The sequence below is a fragment of the Cherax quadricarinatus genome, chromosome 18 (genome assembly GCF_038502225.1).
Source record: "Cherax quadricarinatus isolate ZL_2023a chromosome 18, ASM3850222v1, whole genome shotgun sequence".
NCBI lineage: Eukaryota > Metazoa > Arthropoda > Malacostraca > Decapoda > Parastacidae > Cherax > Cherax quadricarinatus.
Window position 1 is genome coordinate 5,010,306 of NC_091309.1, and position 24,532 is coordinate 5,034,837.

General features: G+C 36.5%; 1 protein-coding gene across 4 annotated transcripts in view; it reads left to right on the forward strand.

The window, feature by feature from the left end:
- Positions 1–24,301, forward strand: part of wls (Wnt ligand secretion mediator) — a 41,444-nt gene extending 17,143 nt beyond the window's left edge. The window contains exons 7-12 of one of the 4 annotated variants that reach the window (XM_053777429.2): positions 384–617; positions 852–1,007; positions 3,400–3,550; positions 6,286–6,309; positions 9,888–9,923; positions 19,174–24,301. In XM_053777429.2, coding sequence (XP_053633404.1) covers positions 384–617; positions 852–1,007; positions 3,400–3,550; positions 6,286–6,309; positions 9,888–9,923; positions 19,174–19,280 — 708 coding nt within the window. In that variant the 3' untranslated portion in view covers positions 19,281–24,301. The remainder of the gene's footprint in view (positions 1–383; positions 618–851; positions 1,008–3,399; positions 3,551–6,285; positions 6,310–9,887; positions 9,924–19,173) is intronic. The other 3 variants (XM_070086122.1, XM_070086121.1, XM_070086123.1) reach the window with 3 other exon arrangements.
- The last annotated feature ends 231 nt before the right edge of the window (positions 24,302–24,532 follow it).

Genomic DNA, 24,532 nt, shown 5'->3' on the forward strand with positions numbered 1-24,532 from the left:
TTTGATATTCTCTGTACTTGATAAAGTTTCATGTAAGCGAAATGTCATACTAATAAAGGTCTTCTTTCGCTGTATATGTCTTTTTACCATCTATTCATTTGCTTGTTACATTAAACAATAACATATGAACAAGGATGCAGAGACTTGTTATATCAGTATGACTTTGTGTAAGCATACAAAGGTACTGGTAAAAAAGGTACCACATCTAGTCCTGTTATTTTTTCATTGCTTTTTTTTTTTATATTTGTGGTCCTGAGTTTTATTTGTGATTACTTACCATGTATAATCATGTAGCTTTGTATATATGACGAAGATTGAGCACCCTAGTCCTAAACCAATACTCACGCCTTACTGTTTCTGTCACTAATCATGATCTTATACAGGATGATATTGAGCGAAATAGAATTCGTGTTTACTGGCGCCATCTCAGTGCTGTGTTTGGAGGGTGCCTATGCCTTTTCATCTTTGACATGTGTGAACGAGGAGTACAGCTCCGCAATCCCTTCTATTCCATCTGGGTGACAGAAGTTGGAACCAACCTAGCACTGGCATTCATTATTCTGGCTGGTATTTGTGCTGGTCTTTACTTCTGCTTCCTCTCGTACATGATTTGGAAGGTAAATTTTTTTGTAAGCTCTCAAGAGTAATATTATAGGAAAAAAAATCACCACCTATGAAAATATCATTAAATATACAAATATTTTTGCAGTACACATTGTTTTGAAAACTAACTTTTTCTACTTTAGGATGTTATAATTTTTCATGTATATAGTATTTGTGTGTTATGGATATATAACATTCATCTGAAGAAATTACATTCGACTACAAATTTTTGTGGGTCTTGTTTCCAGGTATTTATTAATATTAGTAGCAAACGTCAGTCACTATCTGTCATGTCTTCTGCTCGACGTCTGCATTATGAAGGTATCATCTACCGCTTCAAGGTGCTCATGTTGGCTACTCTGCTGTGTGCTGCCATGACTGTGATTGGCTTTATCTTAGGACAGGTATGGTCAAGATTTCAAGTAGCATGCAGAAGTTTATTTTAACTGAAACTACTGTACAGTAAACCCTTGGTATAACAGCCATTAACCCTTTGAGGGTTTCGGACGTACTAGTACGGCTTACGACCCAGGGTTTTTGACGTACTAGTACGCCTAAATTCTAGCGCCCTCAAATATAGTGGGAGAAAGCTGGTAGGCCTCCATATGAAAGAATGGGTCTATGTGGTCAGTGTGCATGGTATAAAAAAAATCCTGCAGCACGCAGTGCATAATGAGAGAAAAAAAAACTGACCGTTTTTTTGGAATAAAACAGCGACTTTGCACTGTATTTTCGTATGGTATTTATTGTTGTATTCTAGTTTTCTTGGTCTCATTTTATAGAATGGAAGGCATATCATAGAAATTGAAATGATTTTGACTGGTTTTACAATGAAAAGGTGGGTGGCCCGGTGGTCTGGTGGCTAAAGCTCCCGCTTCACACACGGAGGGCCCGGGTTCGATTCCCGGCGGGTGGAAACATTTGACACGTTTCCTTACACCTGTTGTCCTGTTCACCTAGCAGCAAATAGGTACCTGGGTGTTAGTCGACTGGTGTGGGTCGCATCCTGGGGGACAAGATTAAGGACCCCAATGGAAATAAGTTAGACAGTCCTCGATGACGCACTGACTTTCTTGGGTTATCCTGGGTGGCTAACCCTCCGGGGTTAAAAATCCGAACGAAATCTTATCTTATCTTATCTTACCTTGAAATTGAGTTCAAAGTAGCAGAAATGTTCGATTTTTACCAAAGTTCAAAAGTAAAGAAATCATACCAAGCGTCCAATACATGTCAACTGGTGAGTCTAATATTCTTTTGCAAGTGCGCCAGTATGATTCATACCATTTTTTACACTAATGCAGTAGTCTGCATAACAGTAAATCTTCTATTTTTTGTGAGAATAAAAATTCAAGTGGAAAGCAAAAGAATGTAAGAGGGGCCTTGAGATGTGACTAATGAACAGAGGAAATGTCATTTTAGTGCCAGGAATGTATTTCTTGTTTGTTCTGGACCCTATTCAGAAATTGGCATCTTTTGAAATTTGTGTGAAATTGGCAAAATTGCTAAATTCTGACCACTGTACTGGATAGTTGAAATTGGTAAATGGGTGGTTTCTTGCACTCATTCAATAGAAAAAATGGAGTTCTAGCGAAATATTCATGTTTTTTGTCGACTAGTACAGTGGAACTGGCCGAAAATGGGGCTCAAAGTGGGCAAAATCGCCGATCCGTAAACATCGCCGAGACAGCTAACTTCGCGAGAGCATAATTCCGTAAGTTTTCCATCAAATTTCATATTTTTGGTGTCATTATGATCGGGAAAAGATTCTCTATCTTTTCATAAGAAAAAATTATTTTTTTTTTTTTAAATTTGGCCGACCCTCAGAACGAGTCTCGGAGAGGGCCTGTCGACCGTCAAAGGGTTAATATGACTCTTCTGAAATAACAAACCAAATCTGTTAGGTAAATTGTACTTTTAACTCATTTATTGTTAAAGTTTATTCCAGTATACCTGTACTTTAGTGCTTTTTCTTGTTATTTTTAACATTATTCTGATTTATTGGTTGATACCCAGAGCCTCTCCAATATTAGTTCATTGTATTGATGGCTTACTGTACAGTGAATCCTGTGACAGACTGAGGGCCTAGGCCCTGCTGATCTCTCAAGAAGGTGCCAAATACTAATACACTATGTTGGATTCTCAAGTGTGTTTTGCTAGACAAATTTTTGCACTGTTAATGTTGCATCTTTTTTTTTTTCTTTTTTAGAGTAATATTAATGAAAAAAATTGTATCCATACAAAAAATTTAAAATATAAAAAATTAAAAAAAACGTCAGAAGTAAATTATCACATTAAGCTATTCAAGGACAATAATGTTCCGCTGTAGGTGAAAAGGATGAGATTTGCTACGTCAAATTAGTGTAGTTGCTAATCTCTCAAATATTAATCTGCTTATAATGAGCAACATTTTTAGAGGTTACTACATGCATACTTGTATATCAGTGTGTTAGTTTATGTCAAGGTTTGTTTTTCTAAAAGATTGGCTTACATAATAGCTTCACTAGAAGAATGGAAAGCTGCCAACTTCATTGTTAGGGGCTATAATATAATCAGATTTTGTGATCTAACCCAAATTTCATTCATTTGAATGGCTAGCTTTCAAGGTCCATATGATTTTTTTTTTTTTTTTTCAAAAACAAAATCTTACCAGAGAGAGGGGTGGCAAGATCCCCACCAGCAACAACTGAAGGATTAATAATTAAAGAAAATAAAGAAGAAAACTACAAGGTGTTATAATACTGCATAAACACAAATTTAATATTATTTTACTATAGAGCATTATTTTGTCTGTACTAGGTCTCGGAGGGTCAGTGGAGCTGGGATGAGAACATCAAATTGGAGTACACAAGTGCATTCTTCACGGGCGTGTATGGCATGTGGAATATTTATACCTTCGCACTCATCTGCTTGTATGCCCCCTCACACAAACGATGGCCAAAGGATCAAAGTAAGTACAATGATAATTGCCTTTGTACCTACTAATCCTACATTATCATCCTGGTTATACATTTATATTAGAACCAGCATTCTTCACCTTAAACTTCACATCAACATTTTATTTTTCATTGTTTTATTACATAATAATTTTGTAAGGAGGTGTATTTTTATTGGCACTTCCATGAAACTGCCTTTAGTCATAGTCTGATTTAAAGTTTTATTTACTTTTTGTAGCACCTTTATAATTGGTCTAATTAATTTTTGTTGTAATATATGTAAATTACTGTTAACCTGTTACAGCAAATAGGTGCCAATGTAACCCAGATTCATTGTAATGTAATTTTTGGACTTACATACACTGGAGTATACCAATTTGTGATGCTACAGTACACACACTTCTCTTGATATTTAATGTACACTGCAAGTCTTGGTAAGACCAAGGCCTCAAGAGATGAAGATGCTGTGAACGGTAGTGATTAACACTTGCCTTTCTTTAAAAAAGAGACAGATATTAATAAGGTAAAAGGACATATGTGCAGCTAATCCAACATTTTATTGTGGCAACGTTTCACTCTCCAGGAGCTCCTGGAGAAATGTTGCCACAATAAAATGTTGCATTAGTTGCGAGTGTTCTTTTATCTGACATTGTCGGTAATTCTACCAATATTATTACGAATGTTAACCACTGTAAGACCTAACTTAACCTTAACTTAAAACTCATTAGGAAGTTTTTGTCAGTTCTGCTACGTACTCACCCTGTGTTAGATTTTAACTGTACTCTTCCAAGATTCCTCCTATGGATGTCCATGTACTGTACTTGTCTTATGTCTTGGTTATATACCTTTCATAGGTCACAATTCATCTTTTTTTCATGCTAATATGCATTATTTATTTTTTCACGAGTTACACTCCACACATTAGTAACTGATAATTTCTTTTAACCCTTAAACTGTCCAAACGTAGATCTACGTTTTTTCAACATTTGAAAGTATGTAAAAAATGTAGATCTTCTTTTCTTTTTTTTACATTTGAAAACGTTTCAAAAAAACTTTGATCTACTTTTTTTGTTATATTTGAAAATATGTAAAAAAACGTAGATCTACTTTTGGAGCACTATGCATGTGAATGTAAATTTGTTTGGACAGTTTAAGGGTTAACATTCTCTACACTGCCCTGTTATTTCACACTGCTATTTTAACCCTATCCATCAGTTGGTTATTCACATGCATGCTGTTCTCTCATCATCATTACCATAGTTTCCACTTTGGAGATAGTCCTGGATAATATTGGAATCAGAAAATTTATAGTGCCTCACTGTAGCATCAGTCATTTTATAGAAGATGGAAAAGTACCTCACAGCATTTATCACAAATTATTTACATTTTGTTCTTTTCAATGTTATTAAAGAATAAAATGTTACAATACCCTGGCTGGAACGATTCACAAATAACTTACACTTGCTGGGTTTCGGGTTACTGGGTTTCTTCTTCATATTTCTCTAGTCACTGAATTTCTTCCTTATATATCCCTTATTTGCTAAATATTGTAAGGTCTTCACTGATTCAAAGAGACATAATATATCTGTCACTTTTTTCTTTTAGCACTATTTTTAAGGAGTCATATATTTTAATTTTTGGCTTAAGTAGTTAATAAATTGATAGTTTTTATGTAACAAAAATAGAAATGTAGGTCAGGATACGTGTGGGTAATAAGAAAAATTAAGGTTTCCTCTAAAAAAAACATTTATTACTAGTGTTTTGGTGAAAGACACCAAGTTCTGTGACCAAGGATTAGGTCTTGTACAAAAAGGTAAATTTTGTAAATAATTATAAATACTAGAAAGGTTAAAATACAAGAAACTATAAAACTAAAGACATATCAAAAGAATGCGCTACCTCAAGCAAGGGTGAGCAGGTCCTGACTGAGATATATGGTGGATAAATCGAGGTCAACAGTAAAGGAAAACCTATGCAGAGAATATGTAACTTTCAATGTAAACAATCCAACTACCGATGTTTACATTAAAATAGTTATGGCTTCCTTGTATAGGCTTTACCTTTATTGCTTGACCTCAGTTTGTCCACTCTGTATTTTGGTTAGTTCCTCCTCAGCCTTGCTTAAGGTAACATATTTTTTGGTATGTTTCTAGCTTTCTAGTTACTTATATGGTAACCTATTTTAAAATTTATAAGTGTTGCCCACATTTTTCTTGTATTTTTGTACACCACAGTAATTGTGATTCTCTGTCACAGATCCTGATGATGGTGATTGTTTTACCCAAATGTTAATAATAAATGTTTTTTTTTTTTTTAAGAAGATAAAGAAAATTTCCTCTTACTCTCATGTATCACACACGTCAGGATTTCTGCAGTAAAGGTCTTAGTTTTTACTGAGAGTAGATCCACTTTATTGATGTTGAAATATTCAATTTTTATTATGAATACGATATTCCATATTCCCGTGTTATTTTTACAATTACAGTACTCTGCCACCGAGGGCACAGAACATTTTTGTGTGTACAGAAATGTATGTTAGAAGTTTCATTTTGACTTTTGTATACCATTATTAGGGAAAATTTAGATTTGTTTACTGTTGTAAATTCATATCTGGTGTTACTTTGGTTGTATTATTTTTGTATCAAGCTTAATACATAACTATAGTCAAATAATGTTGATACTACCAATTTGTATACATATTATCTCTCCTCAAAAATGATTCTAACTTTGTAATAAATTTTTGCTGCAGACTGGGCGGTATCAGACAACTGTGGTATGTTTCTAGTCAGTCGTTCGTGTCTTGATGTTTATGTTATCATGTTAGCTAAATTTGCTCATTTGTGTGTTAAGTATGTTATAAATGGTCTGTAAATGTACAGTAAATATTTTAATTTGTATTTTCCAATATTGCTGTAGATGCTGATACCGTAAAGGTGTGGTAATGTACACCTCTTACATTCTTGCACAAGGAAGATCCATGAAGTACAGCTCATCTTTAGTGCCACAACTTTTGTCAGATTTCATTAATAATTTGTTTTTACATTTGATACCCAAGTTTGTTTTTTACTTTTATGATTTTCATGAAGTTGCAGTACTTTCCTATGTTGGCTTTCACTTTGGTTTTAAGTAATAGTATTTGTTTATTATAATTACCTGATTGTCATCTATGTAAGGGGGTCATACATTGCTCAGTTTTTTGGTAAAATACTTTTGTTTTAAGTAGAAGTATTTATGCTTATTATCATTATTCGATTATCTTCTATGTATTTTGGTTGTAGGTTGGAAATGTATGATTATGATATTATTTATTAACCATTTCTACTGTATATGTACTGTACTTAAAAATGGTTAGCTGTGAATGATAAATTACAAATTCCATTTTTTCTATGTTAGTGAGGCTATAACTTTACCATAGAACAAGTCCTTGGAATTCATTGGAGCTGTAACCCTAGAAAATGTAAGCAAATATTAAAGCTCTAAATATGGATAAAGGTATATTAAATTAATGTGAAAAAGGTAAGCTTACAGGCTAAGCTAAACAAAGATGAAGTGGAAAATATTTGTCATTTGTATAAACAAATCGCCTTTTTAACTGCTTTTGTTTTCTTCTGCTGTACTGAAAGGCCATTAATAATTCCAGTTTTGAGTCATCTCAGCGTAGGTTTAAAGTACCGTATGTACCATAGGGACTCCAGCTGCCAAAAGTTGTAAGAATGTGTGAATGGTGCACAGTCAGCTATCCCACAATATTGCCAGGAGCCAAAGCCAAGTTGGCAGCTCTCTCCACAGCTCATTATGACACAGCTCAATATGGCATAAGCTCTCCCAACACAAAGAAGGCAGCTGATGCTGCCTAATACATATACAATGTTTTTCATGATGAACCTTGCTACATTCAATTCAGCCCAGTAGGCCCACATAAACCTTCCCTACACTCTTCAGATGCTTCAGGTAATGACTAACTGAATGTAGGGTAATATTACAGTATTTTTTTGATATAAAAGATTTTTGTATTAAAAAGTTGCTCGTCAAATTTGGAGGTGTGTGGAATGAAACAATTTTTTCTATATGTTTTTCATTCACATCAGTTCACACTATTTTAGATTAGACACTAATTCTTCAGGGATGTAACCCAGACTAATTGACAAGCTGTTATATTTTACTGAAATGTGAATTGTTGAGTAAAAGTAAGGCCCGTGAAATTTATTTCCTAATAATAAATTTTAATTATCGTGTAGCAACTCGACAAATCACTGGGTGCACATTGCCTCTGCTTATACTTAACCTTGACCTGCAGTTGTTTGTAAATGGTTACTAAAATTCAGTTTATTTATGTATTATTTTTGGAAACTTGTTTTATTCGCCATTCTTGCAAATATATTTTCTGATATTTCTCTTTTTTCCTCTCTCTTCTCACTGCTGATCTTTAACCCTACACTCATTGACTTGGCTTTATTATATATTAATTTTTTTTATACTTTAATGCTGAAACCTTAAGTCAAAGCACAAATTTCACAATTCATCTTTCTCATGAACATAAAAAAAAAAAGCATACCACGGACAGGGATGGAACCCATGATCAGAGTCTTGAAGCTCCAAACCTGGTATGGTTTGTTTGCAATCGAGTTATTACAATTTTGTGTGTCTCATGAACATTATTGTACATATATGTTGTTGGGTTTGTTGTTTTATATCTCCCACACAGTAATTCACTTATATTATGGCTTTATTATTTTTTGAGTGTTTTCTCAGTTCCTAGGATGCCACTTCATAAAGATATCGGGCCCCCCCCAAAAAAAATCTTATTTCAGTAGAATTTTAGCACAATTCAGAGTTATATTGAACTGCAAGTATGGTATGGAAGGTTTGCTTTTACAGTATTATAATCAGATAGTTTGACCCCCAAGTCATCTTATTTGATGGCACATACTTCTGGTATGAAGTGCTTCTGTTAAAGTATGGGTTTGCCCTGCTTAGTGAAGATAATGGGTTCTAAAAGAATTTACTTATGCTAAACAAATTTTCATCAAACAAATACTTTTTCTATAAACATTCATTGTACTGTGTAAATTAAGATATGTTCAGGGGAAAATTTTTATTGGTGTACCTGCTTTTTGATATCATAAAATTAACATACATTATAGAAATATAATTACTGCATTGATATTCCAAGTTTTTGTATTACATAATTTCTTATCACTAGCTTGCCCTTTTGAAGCTTGCTTTGGATAAGTGAGAATGTAAACTAACAGTGTTGTTATATTTTGGCAAAATAAAATCATGAACTTGTGACTACTCATGTGGGCTGCCGTCTACTTCAGGCCAGATGCTAGAAAGTCTGCATTACAGACTGGCATATGAGCTGCATGCTACCTTCAGCGAATGAATAGTCATAATATTAGAAATTCTTAAAGCCAAATCATGCATGCCCTGAACTTACTGGTTTTCTAATGTCTCCTTGTTTTAAAGCAAATTTTTGAAAGTTAAAAACCTATTACAATATTGTACAGCATCGCAATTGTATTATATACCATTTTTTGTCTCGCTATTTCTCAGTGTTATATTTATAATAGGATATAGTACCCCATGGCACGGGTAGATTCTCTTGATTCAAGTTCCCTCTAGTTTAGGATGAGGCTTTGTCTATGTACTAACCTATCCAATTAGTGGCCAGATCAGACAGTACTTAACTGATCGATTTGTGCATCCACATCACCACACCAGTGGCTTGTACTTTAAAAAAATAATTTCACACATCTGAAGGTATTCTTTTCATTAACTGTTAATATGATAGAGACCTTCATAACTCTTGATGCTTTTATGTCTGTATCTGCTTCATCTTTTTTTTTTTTCTAAGTTTCTCTATCTTCGAGAAAGAGGAAGGCATATATACCTTCATTACAATGTTTTTTTTTTTCTAATTATGGCACTTTTTCTTGAGTATTATATTCAGTTTTTTGATTAATTGCTGACTGTTGATTCATTGCACTTGCAGTTTGTAAAAAATACATTGAGGACATAACATGTATTGCTGTCACAGGTTTAAGGAATATTAATTTCAATAACAATTTTTTTTTTTCTCAACAAGTCGGTCGTCTCCCACCGAGGCAGGGTGACCCAAAAAAGAAAGAAAATCTGCAGCAATTTCTGCTTCACCAGTGATGTCCCCTAACATGCACTAGTTGGCATGCCACTGTAATGCATGTTATTCCCTCAAGTTATTAGTTCACATTCAGCTCAGATATTTTAGTCAAACAGATGCCTGGTATACACACTTCCTTTATCCTAGTTTACATTTGATTCCTTGTACAGTTATTAGTTCACTAACCTCTGCACCCCTGGCACTTATAGGTCTAGCATCAATACACGGAGCACTCTTGGCACGAGGTAAGATGTAATTACCTGTGTAGTTGTTTAAAAATTTAGTTGACTGCTGATTATTCCTTGGAGTTTTGACTTGTATTATTAATCTTCAAGATAAGGAACTATGTGTTTGGAGTTTTTATTAAATTAATAAAGAGAGTTGCATAGTCTGGGTGTAGTGATATTAGCTCAGTTGATTTTTGCCTGGTTGTGAATGATTTGAATAATTAGATATTAGGTCTACTATTAATTTTTTTATTTTTTTTTAATTTTGTCACAAAACTAAAATTACTTGTAATCATTATTTGTTACACAAAATTAAAATTCTACCTTTTAATTTGTGACAAAATTATAAAGTACATGTTATAATCCTTATCTGACTACTGGTTGCCGTTGCCCAGCGGTGAGAGTAGCCATTCTCATTGCTGAGCTCCAGGTAATAAACCCTGGAGATTAACATAAAAAAAAAAACTTGTATTAGTATTAGGTATTTTGTAAATGCCATTTAGTCTGCGTGAAATACCTCACAAATCAAGGGGCTTTCCACAGAATGGACAGAGAGATGTAATCCCAGAGCTGAATAAGCTCTCTGTCATTTTTGGAAATAAAATTTGACTGAGTAAAATGAATATGCTTGCTGTGTTTCTATTTCAGTAATGTTTAAATTCAAAAGGATAATTGTTTTTATAAATGACTGGTTTGAATATTACTGTGCTACCCGAATCTCAAGGTATTCTTCATTTATATCTGTATCAGCATACTGTGTGTAACATATTCTTGACACTATTAAAGTATGCTGCTGCTTTTAATTTGTTCACCTATGTGCATACATAGCTGTGTATTTGTACACATTTACACCCACTACAGGAATGTTGAGCATCTTGAGATGGTTTTCATTATGCTGCATTTCAACTTTACCACATCCATGAAGCGAAGATGTCTGGCTCTGTGTTCAGTCACAGCACATGCAACTAGCACATTGATCTCCATATATTGTAGGATGAATTTCACTCAGGAATTACAAATGCAATTACATACTTTCATGTATAGCAGGTGTCTTTCTAAAACTGTATTCTATAAATGGAAGGATTGTGTAGATCGTGAGAGCGTACATAGTAGCAAAGGCAATGGGCATCACGGCGATCAGACAAGGATGGAACATTCGCTTCTGTATAGAGGCTCTCAACAGGGGAAGAGCGAAAAGCACCAAGGCACAAACGTAATCCTTGGTGATGGATAGAGTTAAGGCTAGAGAGAATAGCAGGAGAGGCCGCGGAATAAATCTGGTCACCATAATCGAGTTTCGATAAAACGAGGGCTGAATGTAGGCGAAGCAGAGTTCGACGATCAGCTCCCCAGGAAAGATGAGCAAGGGTTTTAAGAAGGTTTAGCCGGCTGTGACAAGTTGCCTTCAGAGAGGTAATGTGAGGTTTCCAGGATAACCGACGGTCAAAGAGAAGGCCTAGAAACCTGACTGTATCACGTTCGGGGATACGGGAGCCATAGAGATACAAAGGATGATCGGAGATAACAGAGCGTCTAGTGAAAGTAATTTGGTGAGTTTTGGTACTTGAAAATTTAAACCCATGCGTGGTGGCCCAAGTGGAAACACGGTCGACCGCATGCTGGAGAGAAACTGCAATAAGATGACAGTCAGCGCCTGCACAAGCAATAGCGAAGTCATCAACATAGAGTGATGACCAAATATTGGGTGGAAGAACAGAGGCCAAATCATTTATAGCAAGGAGAAACAGTGTTGTGCTTAGAACACATCCCTGAGGGACACCTTCAGCTTGGACGAAGTCCGGGGAAAGAACATTATTGACTCGAACACGGAAATGTCTGTCAGTTAAAAAGTTCTTAAGGAAGGATGGTAGATTGCCTCGGAGGCCTAAGGAATGGGCCTGGGCCAAAATATTATACCTCCAAGTTGTGTCATATGCCTTCTCAAGGTCAAAAAATATGGCAATAACTGAGTGATTATTCGCAAAGGCATTACAAACATACGTATCCAAGCGTAGTAAGGGATCTATGGTAGAACGACCATTACGAAAGCCATATTGACTAGCGGAGAGACTGTTGTGTGTCTCTAAATACCACATTAAACGTCGATATACGAGACGTTCCATCACTTACCAAACTGCACTAGTAAGAGCGATGGGGCGATAGTGGGAGGCATCATGTCCTGTAGTACCCGGTTTGCGGAAAGGGAGAACAATGGCAGATTTCCACAGCTGGGGAAGAACTCCTTGTGCCCAAATAAGATTGATGAGGTGTAAGAGGACTACAAGGGCTGACCGATGTAAATGTTGTAACATACGAATATGAATGTCGTCAGGCCCAGCTGCCGATGATCGGCAAGCTGAGAGCGTTGCCTCCAGTTCTTGAAGTGTAAAAGGCACATTATACTGTTCTTCTCTGAGAGAAGAAAAGTCCAAGGGTACTAACTCTCTGGCAGACTTTGAGGAAAGAAACGAGGGGCATAGATGGAGCCCTCGGGAAATACGGACCAGATGTGTGCCAAGTTCAATGGCAACGTCGAGAGGGTTTACTACATCAACACCAGCGACCCGTAGAACAGGAGCCAAGTCAGGAGAGTATTTACCACTCAATTTCCTCACTTTTTTCCAGACTGCACTCATAGAAGAAGCAAGAGGTGATGGTGGAAACATAGTCTCGCCAACAAGTGCGTTTAGCTTCACGGATGACACGGCGAGCGATCGCACGCTTCTGCTTAAAATCAAGAAGTCTCTCAGCGGTTCTATTGTACCGGTACCTGCCCCATGCAGCACGTTTCAAACGTACTGCACGAGCACAAGCAGGAGACCACCAAGGCACGCACTTCTGAGAATGCCTGCCTGAGGTTTGGGGTATAGAATGAGAAGCTGCGGTATAAACTGACGTCAAGAAGATGTGTAGGAGCTCATCAATGGAGGATGAAGAAGGAACCTCACTAAAAGCAGTGAGGTGTGAGTAAAGATCCCAATTTGCCCGATCAAATTGCCAGCGAGGGCTACGGAAAGGTGGTGAATAGGAAGGAGAAGTAAGAATGATCGGAAAATGATCGCTGTCATGTAAGTCTGGTAGAACAGACCAGGTGAAGTCTAGTGCAGTGGAGGAAGAGCAGACTGATAGATCGATGCAAGAGAGAGTATGAGTACGAGGATCAAAATGGGTGGGAGTACCCGTATTTAAAACATGGAGGGGGTGAGAGGCGAGAAAAGCCTCCAACTGGATGCCACGCGAGTCACAATGAGACCCCCCCAGAGGAAATGGTGGGAATTAAAATCACCAAGTAACAGAAGTGGTGGTGGTAAGGATGAAACAAGAAAGGCAAAGTCTGGGATAGAAAATGCTTGAGAAGGAGAGAGATATAAAGAACATATTGTAAACCACTTATTCAAGTGGATACAGGCTGCAGTGTAATGCAGCGAGGTATGGACAAATAGTTGACAGTACGGAATATCATTGCGTAGAAGAAGGGCACTTTCATTAAAGGTCCCATCTGAGAAAGGATCCGAAGAATACAATAAATTATAGCCTGAGATAGGTTGGAAAACAGCCGAGTGTAATTTTGGTTCTTGTAAGCAAGCACCAACAGGGGAAAACCTGGAAAGCAACATCTGAAGCTCACCCCAATTACCCCTGAGGCTGCGGATATTCCACTGTAAATAGGCCATGATTGGCGATGAAGAAAATATCAGGAATCTGTAGGTAAAGGCACCTACGGACTAGAGGGGTTAGAAAAGTCAACGTGTGGTGGCATTGGAAGACGTTCAAGTAGCGAAGGAACGGAGCGTTGCGAAGAATGGGGTTGTGAAGATGGAGGAGAGGGAAGAGAAGGAACAGAAAGTGAATCAGTGTCCATTGAAGGTTTAGTCTCTGCAATATATTCTGAAATGGCTTCAAGTGTTTCTGAATTCAAAGATGTATGGGAGACCATATTGGAGATAGAAGGAGGAGGGTGAGTAAAGATTGGGACAGTAATGGACTGTACCAAAGTAGAGGGGGAGGGAAGAGTGTAAGGGACTGGAGATGAAGTGTGGGGGGGACAGAAGAGGCAGAAACCTGGGAGGTGGCAGAAGAGGGAGAAACTTGGGAGGGGACGGGGGTGGAAGGCATAGTACGAGGAGGAGGGTGAATCTCCACACTTGTAATAGAGCCAGAGAGAGGGGAAGAACTAGGTACAGAGACTGGAAAGGTAAAGTGTGGAGGTGGAAGAAGGGAAGGAAGGGGCAAAGAAGATTTGAGCAATGTGGATTTTTTGGACTTCTGAGTAGAGGGGCGATTGGTATTAGGTGTCGTACGAGGTCTTGTCGATACTGGGGCTTGTGAGGAAGGATGCGAAGATGTGAGAACAGACTGAGTTGTAGTCGGGACGTCAGAGCCAAGGACAGCAAAAGGATTAGATGCCGTAGTGGCTATGGGAGGGGTAACAACAGAGGAGGCTGCAGAAGATGGGACCCCAGAAGTGGGGGGATGTTTGGAAACACGAGAATAAGAAACACGGGGTAGTCTCCCTTGGAGGCGGTGTCACCGATATTAGTAGACATTCTTTATTTGTTCGCCGCCCCTGTTTACTCCGTCCCTTTTCTCTTCGCCTACATTCACTCTTGTCTTCCCTTCAGTTACCACCTTTATATGTTCACGTAGCATCTCACTTTTCCCTACCCCCCTGGGAAGTTCCAGCTGTTCGGGTCTGTTCTTTCTCACTCCCTTGCTCGAAAGCTCAACTGCCTACGGTGGCTTCCCGCTCTCTTTTTCTTGATCACTTCCACTCCCATTCTCATGCCACCGCTGTGTACACAGATGGCTCTAAGTCTTCAGACGGCGTCGGATTCGCAGCAGTGTTTCCGGACAGCGTCGTGCAGGGACATTTACTATCTTCAGCTAGCATTTTTACTGCTGAACTGTATGCCATTCTTACAGCACTTATTCGTATCGCATCTATGCCTATGTCATCATTTGTAGTAGTCTCAGACTCCCTTAGTGCTCTACAGGCTATACGAAAATTTGATACATCTCATCCCCTAGTTCTCCATATCCAACTTTGGCTATGCCATATCTCTACCAAACATAAAGATATTGTTTTTTGTTGGGTCCCTGGTCATGTCGACGTACAGGGCAATGAACAGGCAGACACTGCTGCGCGGTCAGCAGTACATGACCTACCAATTTCCTATCGAGGTGTTCCATTTCTGGACTATTTTGCTGCAATAGCTACCCACCTTCGCACCCGTTGGCAACAACGTTGGTCAACTCTGCTCGGTAACAAACTTCATTCTATTAAACCGAGCATAGGTTACTGGCCGTCTTCTTGTCATCAGTGCCGAGGTTGGGAGACCACTCTCTCCCGCCTTCGCATTGGTCACACTCGTCTTACTCATGGGTATCTCATGGAGAGGCACCCTGTTCCTCTCTGTGAGCAGTGTCAAGTTCAAGTATCGATTAGCCACATTCTGTTAGACTGCCCTCTCTATCAACGAGCACGCAGAATTTACCTCCAACGTCGTCTTCGTTCTACTACTCTCTCTTTACCTTCCCTTCATGCTGATGGACCCTCCTTTAATCCTGACTCTCTCATTGACTTTCTTGACAACGACTGATTTACTCCACAAACTCTGATGATACTTTTCGCACTCCCCTCAGCCCTTTCTAGTTCAGTCTCTTGCTGCCCTTTACCCTTTCACCATCCACTACCCCGCTGTTATCCGTAACCTATTACTCATCCATCTCCCTTTTGCCACCTGATGCCCTCGCTTCCTTCCTGCCCTGCAGCGCTGTATAGTCCTTGTGGCTTAGCGCTTCTTTTTGATTATAATAATAATAATCTAAAACTGTATTATGCAGCTACAGTAGAAAGACCTAGATTGATGATACTGATATGAAGAGCAAAGTCCAAAAGTACAGTTGTCCAAGAACTTTAAAGTAAACCCAGTCAAGCCAAACCTCAACAAAGAGGCAATAGTTCCGAGTCTGAAAATTGTCAGGGAGCACAATATTACAAGAACAGAAATGGAACAGTGCATTGTCAGATTTTGTTTTCTCAGAAAACTGATCCAGTTCATTGAACTATTGTCAATATCTTCATCTGCTGGTCCTTCCTAGAACTTCCATGCTTCCAGTACCAGGGTGGAGGCTGAGGCCCATGGTATCTTTTGTCAACACCCAATTTTTGCCTCTTAACATGCATCAAAATACAGTGAAATGATAAAGAAAACCTTATTAAATGTACGTATTTTGTTGGCTATTGAATTATAATGGTTGTTGCTCACATGCCAATCCTAGCATTATTACTGGATATTTTAACTAAACTGTGTTTCTGGCACAGTATTGTTGAATTCTTGATGTTAAAGTACGTAAATGAACATATTATGTATTGTGCATTATTTAGCACAGTACAATAATAACTTTTCTCGGTTCTCATCCTTTAGCACAATTTTTTTTTTTTTTTTTTTTTTTTTTAAGACATCGGCCGTTTCCCACCAAGGCAGGGTGGTCCGAAAAAGAAAAACTTTCATCATCATTCACTCCATCACTGTCTTGCCAGAGGCATGCTTACACTACAGTTATAAAACTGCAACATTAACACCCCTCCTTCAGAATGCAGACACTGTACTTCCCATCTCCAGGACTCAAGTTCGGCCTGCCGATTCCCCTGAATCCTTCATGAATGTTACCTTGCTTACAGTCCAACAGCATGTCAAGTCCTAAAAACCATTTGTTTCGATTCGCTCCTGTCTGACATGCTCACGCACGCTTGCTGGAAGTCCAAGCCCCTTGCACACAAAACCTCACAAAAATATAAATGTTAAAAATATTGGAAGGCAAGAGAGGAAAGTTTTATGAAATTAAATACTGCCTATTGCAGCTATTAAAATGTCAAACATTATTTCAGATTATGCAGGTGGTACATTGCCTTGGAAAATTTTGGAATTTCATTAGCTGCTCTGTATTCTTGGTTCTCTCATACAAAGGTTTGTCAAGCAGTCTCGGACTGTAATAACTGTTGGACGCTTTCTCTGTGTACCTCTTTGCTCATTTACTTTTTTGGCATCCGACTTTTTTCTTGGCTTACCCTGATATTTATCTGTGAAAAACAAATTTCGTTCAGTCAGCATGTTCTCGTTTCTCGGTGCCATCTAATCTGCACTGTGTTGTACTTACCATTAATTGACATCTAATGGGCATACTTTTTTGCTCCACTTCAAGGGTTGATATTGAAGTTTCACCATGAGAAAGTACATTATTTTCTTATGAATAGACTTCTTCTTTCAACAAACTGACTGTATCCCACTGAATGAATAGACTTGAGGTTCATAAACAAACGTTTTATAAAATTCGGCTACTCGTGTGGTAGAACTGGATTCGAAGTTGTCTGTGCATTTTGGTTTCACATTTTTAAGTTTGGATATAAAACAAAATGGGTCCATGTACTGTATAATTATAACATTATGTATCTTGATATCTGGGTTAGCATCTGTTTAAATTTGTAGTCAGTAGTCTTTAGTAGTTGTATTAGATGGTAGATTTGTATTTGTAGTAATTCTTAACACTGAATTTAAGGTGTACCATAAGACACCTATGAGTTTAACTCTTCCCCTGATTAAAAAAGTTAATAAATAAATTTAAGGGATATTCACCTATTTGTAAAATAGGGCAAGTCTCTGCTTTTGGCTCTGTCTCTTAACTTCACATGACTTGGTTCACAAGTTTCATGCCTCGTGGACCCCTGTTGTATCTCTTTTAGTTCATGTACTATTTTGTTTGTCTTTGCCACCTCCTCATCCAAGTCATTCCACTTACCATGCTAAGGGTGAAGTTTCATAACTTCATAAAGATGTTTTATGTTGGGTCCCTGGTCATGTTGACATACAGGGCAATGAACAGGCAGACACTGCTGCGCGGTCAGCAGTACATGACCTACCAATTTCTTATAGAGGTGTTCCATTTCCAGACTATTTTGCTGTAATAGCTACCCACCTTCGCACCCTTTGTCAACAATGTTGGTTTGCTCTGCTCTATAACAAACTTTGTTCTATTAAACTGAGTATAGGTTACTGGCCATCTTGTCACCAGTGTTGAGGTTGAGAGACTACTTTCTCCCGCCTTCGCATTGGCCGTACTCGTCTTACTCATGGACATCTCATGGAGAGGCGCCCTGCTCCTCTCTGTGAGCATTGTCAGGTTCCATTATCAGTCAGCCACATTCTGTTAGACTGCCCAATTTATCAACGAGCACGCAGAATTTACCTCCAACGTCGTCTCCGCTCTACTACTCTCTCTTTACCTTCCCTTCTCGCTGATGGACCCACCTTTCATCCGGACTCTCATTGACTTTTTGACAACAACTGACTTACTCCACAAACTCTGATGATACCTTCAGCCCTTTCTACCTCAATCTCTTGCTACCCCCTACCCCGCTGTTTTCTGTAACCTACTAATCATCCCTCTCCCCTTCTGCCGCCCGATACCCTCGCTTCCTTCCCTACCCTGCAGCTCTGTATAGCCCTTGTGGCTTATTATTATTATAATCAAAAAGAAGCGCTAAGCCACAAGGGCTATACAGCCCTTGTGGCTTAGCGCTTCTTTTTGATTATAATAATAATAATCTACTGTATATCAATATTATTTTTTACTACCGACTGTCTTCCACCTAGGTAGGATGACTTCTTGCAGAAGTGTACAGGCAGTCATCACAATTTGGCTGACTCCAAACTGTAACATTCCCAGATCTTCAGAGTGCAGGCACTGTACTTCCAACCACCTTTGAATCTTATTCTTTCTTGTTTCTTTTTTTTATACAGTGAAACTATGCAGACATTTTGGCAATCTTCGGGTAAATTTCTTTTCTTTCATGTATTCATTGAACAAATATACCAGCCACTCCAAAACTATATCCCCACTTTCTTGTAACATCCCAGTCTTAATCCTATCTGTCCCAAATGCTTCTTTTCCCGTTCATTTTACCCATTGCCCCACACACTTCCCTCACATTCACTTCTGGCACTTCCTTGCTCCTACTTGTAGTGTTGAAAACCATGGAAGAAATTCCCATGGCTGGCATTACTACTGTGATCCTCTCTAAAATATTTTTTGTCTGAAATATTGCTTTCCATTGTATGAAAATGTTAATAGGGATAATAATTATGGTGCAAGTTAACCAGAAACCTGACTTCAGGCAATGTTACTTGATCTAGCAGTCTTCAGTGGTGTCAAGATTGATTTGCCATATGTTACAGGCTCAGCTCTTATATGAACACTTTTCTTACAGATACACAGAGCAGTACTGGAGAAGAGATCGAATTTAGCAGACTGGCAACAGAACCATCTGAGATGTCCTCAATAACAGCCTTTGCCAAGAAAACTGCCATGGAGTAAACACAGCTGTTGTGGAAAATATTTGTATGGGTCTTGAGCGTAGTTTTTAACTTTTAGATTTTTAAGGTATATTATATATGTAAATATTTATATATTTATAAATAAATATTATTTATACATATATGTAATATTTATTTATATTTATATACATTTATATTTATATTATACTGTATATATTTCTTACAATTTCTTTTACTTTACACTTTATGTGAGTATCCAAAATTTTCACAAAACAAAATAGTGCCATTCTTGTACCTCTGCAGTGCACAAAGGCTTTTCTTCCATGTGTTTGATCATGTAAATGTTCAAACACCAATCATGAATAGACATTTCTCACATGTTTTCTTTTAATTATTTATGATTGATGCATCCGTGTGTATATTATTTGATAACCACATGAAATTATCCATGATATAGTAGCTAATATGCGATAATCTGTTAGAAATTCTCAGTTTAATGTGTAGTTTTTTAGTATTACTGTTTAATCATTATATACAGTGACTGAGTGTTGTTATGAAAGTGTTAATAAAAATTTGGAAGATAAATAAATGCATCCCGAAGAAACTTTTCATAATGTCCACTCTAGTGACACACTTTAAATCTCAGTCTTTAGTGAGTAATGTACACTTTTTCTATTATTAATAGTAGTAATAGTAGTAGCAATATTATTAATATTATCATCATTATATTGGATTGTGTTTAGCAAACCTCAAAAGTATCTACATAATACCAAAAAGGTGTGCAATACCATTTTTGTTAAGGCTGGTAGGTTCGTAAGACATTTTTTTTAATTGTATCATTGCTGTCTTGCCTTGATCAGAATTTGAAAGTCATAATAAAGAATGCATTGTGAGCTGCATCTGGTGACCTGAAATTGGCCTAGGGGATAACAGTTGTTTTTACCATATTATACAGTACAGTATTGTATTACAATTGATCTTACTTTATTTGTAGAGAAAGCTCTGCTCTTCTGTTGTGTTATGGGAAATTTTTTGATATGAATGCAGTAATTTTGGATTTCTGTGGTGATTTCTTTGCCGACTGAGAGAAGTGACGAGAGAGAGAGAGTACGTCGTTTTATTCCATACTCTTTATTAACAGAGTTATAAAAATTATTTGAGAACTACATCATCTTTCAGATTTGCCAATCATATTAGGAAACACAGAAGTAAAGTTTTAAGATTTTGACTGTTTCCAAAAGATTGTGGACTATTGTTTTTGAGAAAGTAAACTCCAAGTTTTGCCAAAAATAAATATATACGATATTAACAGAGCATTTTTTTATTTCTTCACTACTGAACATAACTGTTTATTTATAGATTTTATTTGAATTCAAAATGTTTACTATAATGAAATACTTAGGTATTTACAAATTCCAAACTCTGCCTGATTAAAAATATCATGGTAGATTATTCAGAATTAACACCTGATTCAGGAACCTTTGCATTGAATCTCATAATTGTGCAAAAGTGTGAAAATGCTGCCTGTTGGATTTTTTTTTTTTTTTTTGCAAGAAATTATTAAACTTTCAAATGACAGACTAACAATAATTCCTCACCAAGAAAATTAACTCGTTGCCTTTCTGTTTGAAACTGAATCCACTTAAATTATTTTATGAAGAGCACTTTATTAATGTACCTTTAATTTGATAAATTACCTTTACACCTCCATGCTGAAATTTGCATCTGGGTAAACTTGTTTTGTACACCCTGCAATATGTCTGCTCCTTTTGTTCTTTGCCAAGGAGGAATACAACGCAGACAATTTGCAGTAATGACATACATGTTTCATTAGTTGGTTCAGTGATGAGCTTAGTAGTGTAGAGGACAGGTACAGAATGAAGAGAGCATATCTTAACTTATAAACATGTTTGGTTTTGCCAGGCCATTCATCATATGTTTGGTGCTTTTTTATAAGTAATATTTGATGCTGATTTTTTATTTTTATCCTTCATTCAGCTGTGTTCTTCCAGTCAAGTTGCCAAATTGAGTTTTAAAGTTTTCAGTATGACAGGGGCTTATTCAAGAGATTTAATTCTCTCTGTACAGGTGTTTCAAGTGTTTGACAGCACCAGTCACCAAACACGTAAAACAAAATAATTTTCTTTTTCACTAAAATTTTAGTATTGAGTTTTTTAATAACTTTATATGTTAAATTAGTGCTCTAATAGCAGTCCTTATTCATTATTAAAATATTGAAGGGTAAGGTACAGTTCAAGGAAAAGAACAAAAATGGCCATGGTGTAAGATTGTGAGACAATGGATTGGCCATTAATTCTGAATCCTATCCTTGAGGGCCCAAATTTTATCCTTCCCTCCTCCACATTAGTTATACAATGTGGGTTGCATGGGACTGCAATTCACTCGGAGTCATGGACACGCATAAACTCCATGTATTTATACTTTGCTCTAGTAATTCATATTGCATTTTTAAATCAAATATTTTTGCATTTTTCTCCTTGAAAAAAATAGCCTCTCACATTATGCATGTGCTTCTAAGTTCTGTAAGCTCTAACGACCAGTTGCCATTGTGCAGTGAACATCTGCTGGTAGAAAAATGTGTAAAATATCTTTAGTGATTCTTGACCACATTATTGATTTTCCTGCCATTAAGGTAAAGAAGATGTCCAGCATAATAAGGTCTTGTGCCTCTTGTATTTTATATAAAATGTAGTTTTGTACTGTAATTTAAATTCCTATTCATAGTAGCTGGGTCTCACTGCTTGATCCAAGTTATGTTGAGCTGAATGTCATATATATACAGTGGACCCCCGGTTAACGATCACCTCCCAATGTGACCAATTATGTAAGTGTATTTATGTAAGTGCATTTGTACGTGTATGTTTGGGGGTCTGAAATGGACTAATCTACTTCACAATATTCCTTATGGGAACAAATTCGGTCAGTACTGGCACCTGAACATACTTCTGGAATGAAAAAATATCGTTAACCGGGGGTCCACTGGATATATATATATATATATCTATAGTGTGTGGTATGAAGTGGCTGAATGCACAGTTAGGAAATGTATTGTAGAAATCATAAAAACTTCAATACTTTTGTTTAGTTAATCTCATCAGTAGTTTAGCACCATATATCATGACTGATAACACCTACATAAACTGGAGTAAATGATTTTGATTATGGAAGTTGTCTTTTATCATGGAGAGGAATCTGGTATGTACCATTGAGAAAGAGCTTTTATTTATCCTTCTAACTGAGCAAGATAGGAGATAAAAGCCAAGGTAGAAAGAATTAAATTCATTGCCTCTCAGTGAAAAATCAGAGTAAATAATTATAGGAAAATTTTAAGTCTTAGAAGATAATTAAAATAAATAAATTTTGTACTAAAAAGAGTTCTTTATTAAAGTCAGTGTAAGTATTACGTACTGCCCATGACTGCTTTGTATCACCAGGAGATGGAAATATTGTCTAGATACAGTATGATTATTTTTAGCCTTAATTCATTCAGACATTCTGTGCATCAAATGCTAAAAAAAAATACCTAAGTAATAGTATAAAGAAAATCATAAAAGGGACATTGTAGAATACTGCACACATGAAGGAATGCAGGGAAATATTATGAATGTGAATAACAATAAAAGGTATTTACCTTGGATTATAAGGCTCTTCTTTCAACAAACCGGCTGTATCCCACCAAGACAATTATAAGGGTAACACACCAAAACTGAGAGGGGATGTGAGAAAATAAATGAGTGTGAAGTTCAAACTAAATTCTTCATTAAATTAGAGATGGATATGTTTATTTGTGCTTCTCTAAGAGTTATTAAGAATATTTTGAGTTTAATGGCAAATAATTATAATCTTATATTCCTTTAAATTTAAAAAAATTCTTACTGAATTCATGAAACCATTTCCATGTGCTTGTGGAAGCTGCTCGTTATATATACTAAACATTTAATGTACTTCATCTTCTAGGATGATTAGTGAAGTACAGTACTGTAATTAAACTATATATATTTGATATAATATTTTTTGAAGGGGAAAAAGTACAGTATTATGAAACAGTTGGCAAGTTAACTTGGATACGGTTTTGACTGAATGAATTAACTCCTGGTATGGGGAAAATAGCGTTCAGTAATAGACTATTTTTTCTAATGCATGCCATTAAATATTAAGCTAGGAATGAGATCGTTGTGAGTATGAGGAGAGTACAGTATAATTGATCAGGGATATTGTTAGTTCTTTTAAGAGTATTCTTTGTATTGGAAGAATTAGCACAAATAAAAATCCGTAATGAGATTTTTCTGGCTTGTGGAATATTGTATTATATAAAGTGTTGTGAAAGCTCTGTTACTATACATAATATAGGTCATATTTGCATGTATAATTTGAAAATGAACTGGTACTTATGATTTACTGATAAAACTTACTAGTTCTTTCTACTCTGAAAAATAAATCACTATTGTATATAAAAATTTCAGAGACATTGAAGGTGCTGTACTGCATGTACTGTGCCTTTGGTGGCTAGTTTCTAATGTGTCCTTTGACAGTGCTATGTAGAAAGATTTCATGAGTTTATCAGGAAAGTAGGCTTGTTTATTTTGATGTGTTACCCTAACTTTTGTTTCTGATAAACATACAAATAATTTTATGTGATACCTCATGCTACTTAAGAGATGTACAGTACTGTAAGAATGATAGAATAAATCTTTTCTTTATGCTGGTTTATACTTTATATTTTATCACAGAGGTTTTCTTTATTAAGCTTGTCAACTATGGAATTTAATTTATAATATTAAATTTAGCTTAATAGACTGTGAATACTTAATGATTCATCACAAATAGTTCCTATCAGTAGTTATTTAAACTTAATTTCATTGAAGCTAGCTAAAGTGAATATGGTACCTAAAATGTGAATTTATATCTTAAGATTTTTGTGAAATTTTGTAGCATTATAAGTTATTTTTACTAGAAATTGTTTAATGGTAGATACTTTCTCTGTATTGCTTAGGAGCAGTGCATTCTAGTTTTCCAAATAAATTTTTTTCTGCCATGTGATTTTACTCTCATTTGTAATCCCATAAGTCTCTAGTTTCCTTCAAAGAGTTGAGGATAACACTACTCTCACTAACATATTGTTCATGCCAAACTTTTATGGTGAGGCACCCACAATACAAAAAATTTTTAGGTTGCATTGACAGTACAGCATAATCCAGTACTGTCCTGTTCAGCAAAGTACATGAGTAAGGCACGTAACAGTTTGGTGTCTTGATTGACGAGACATTTTGC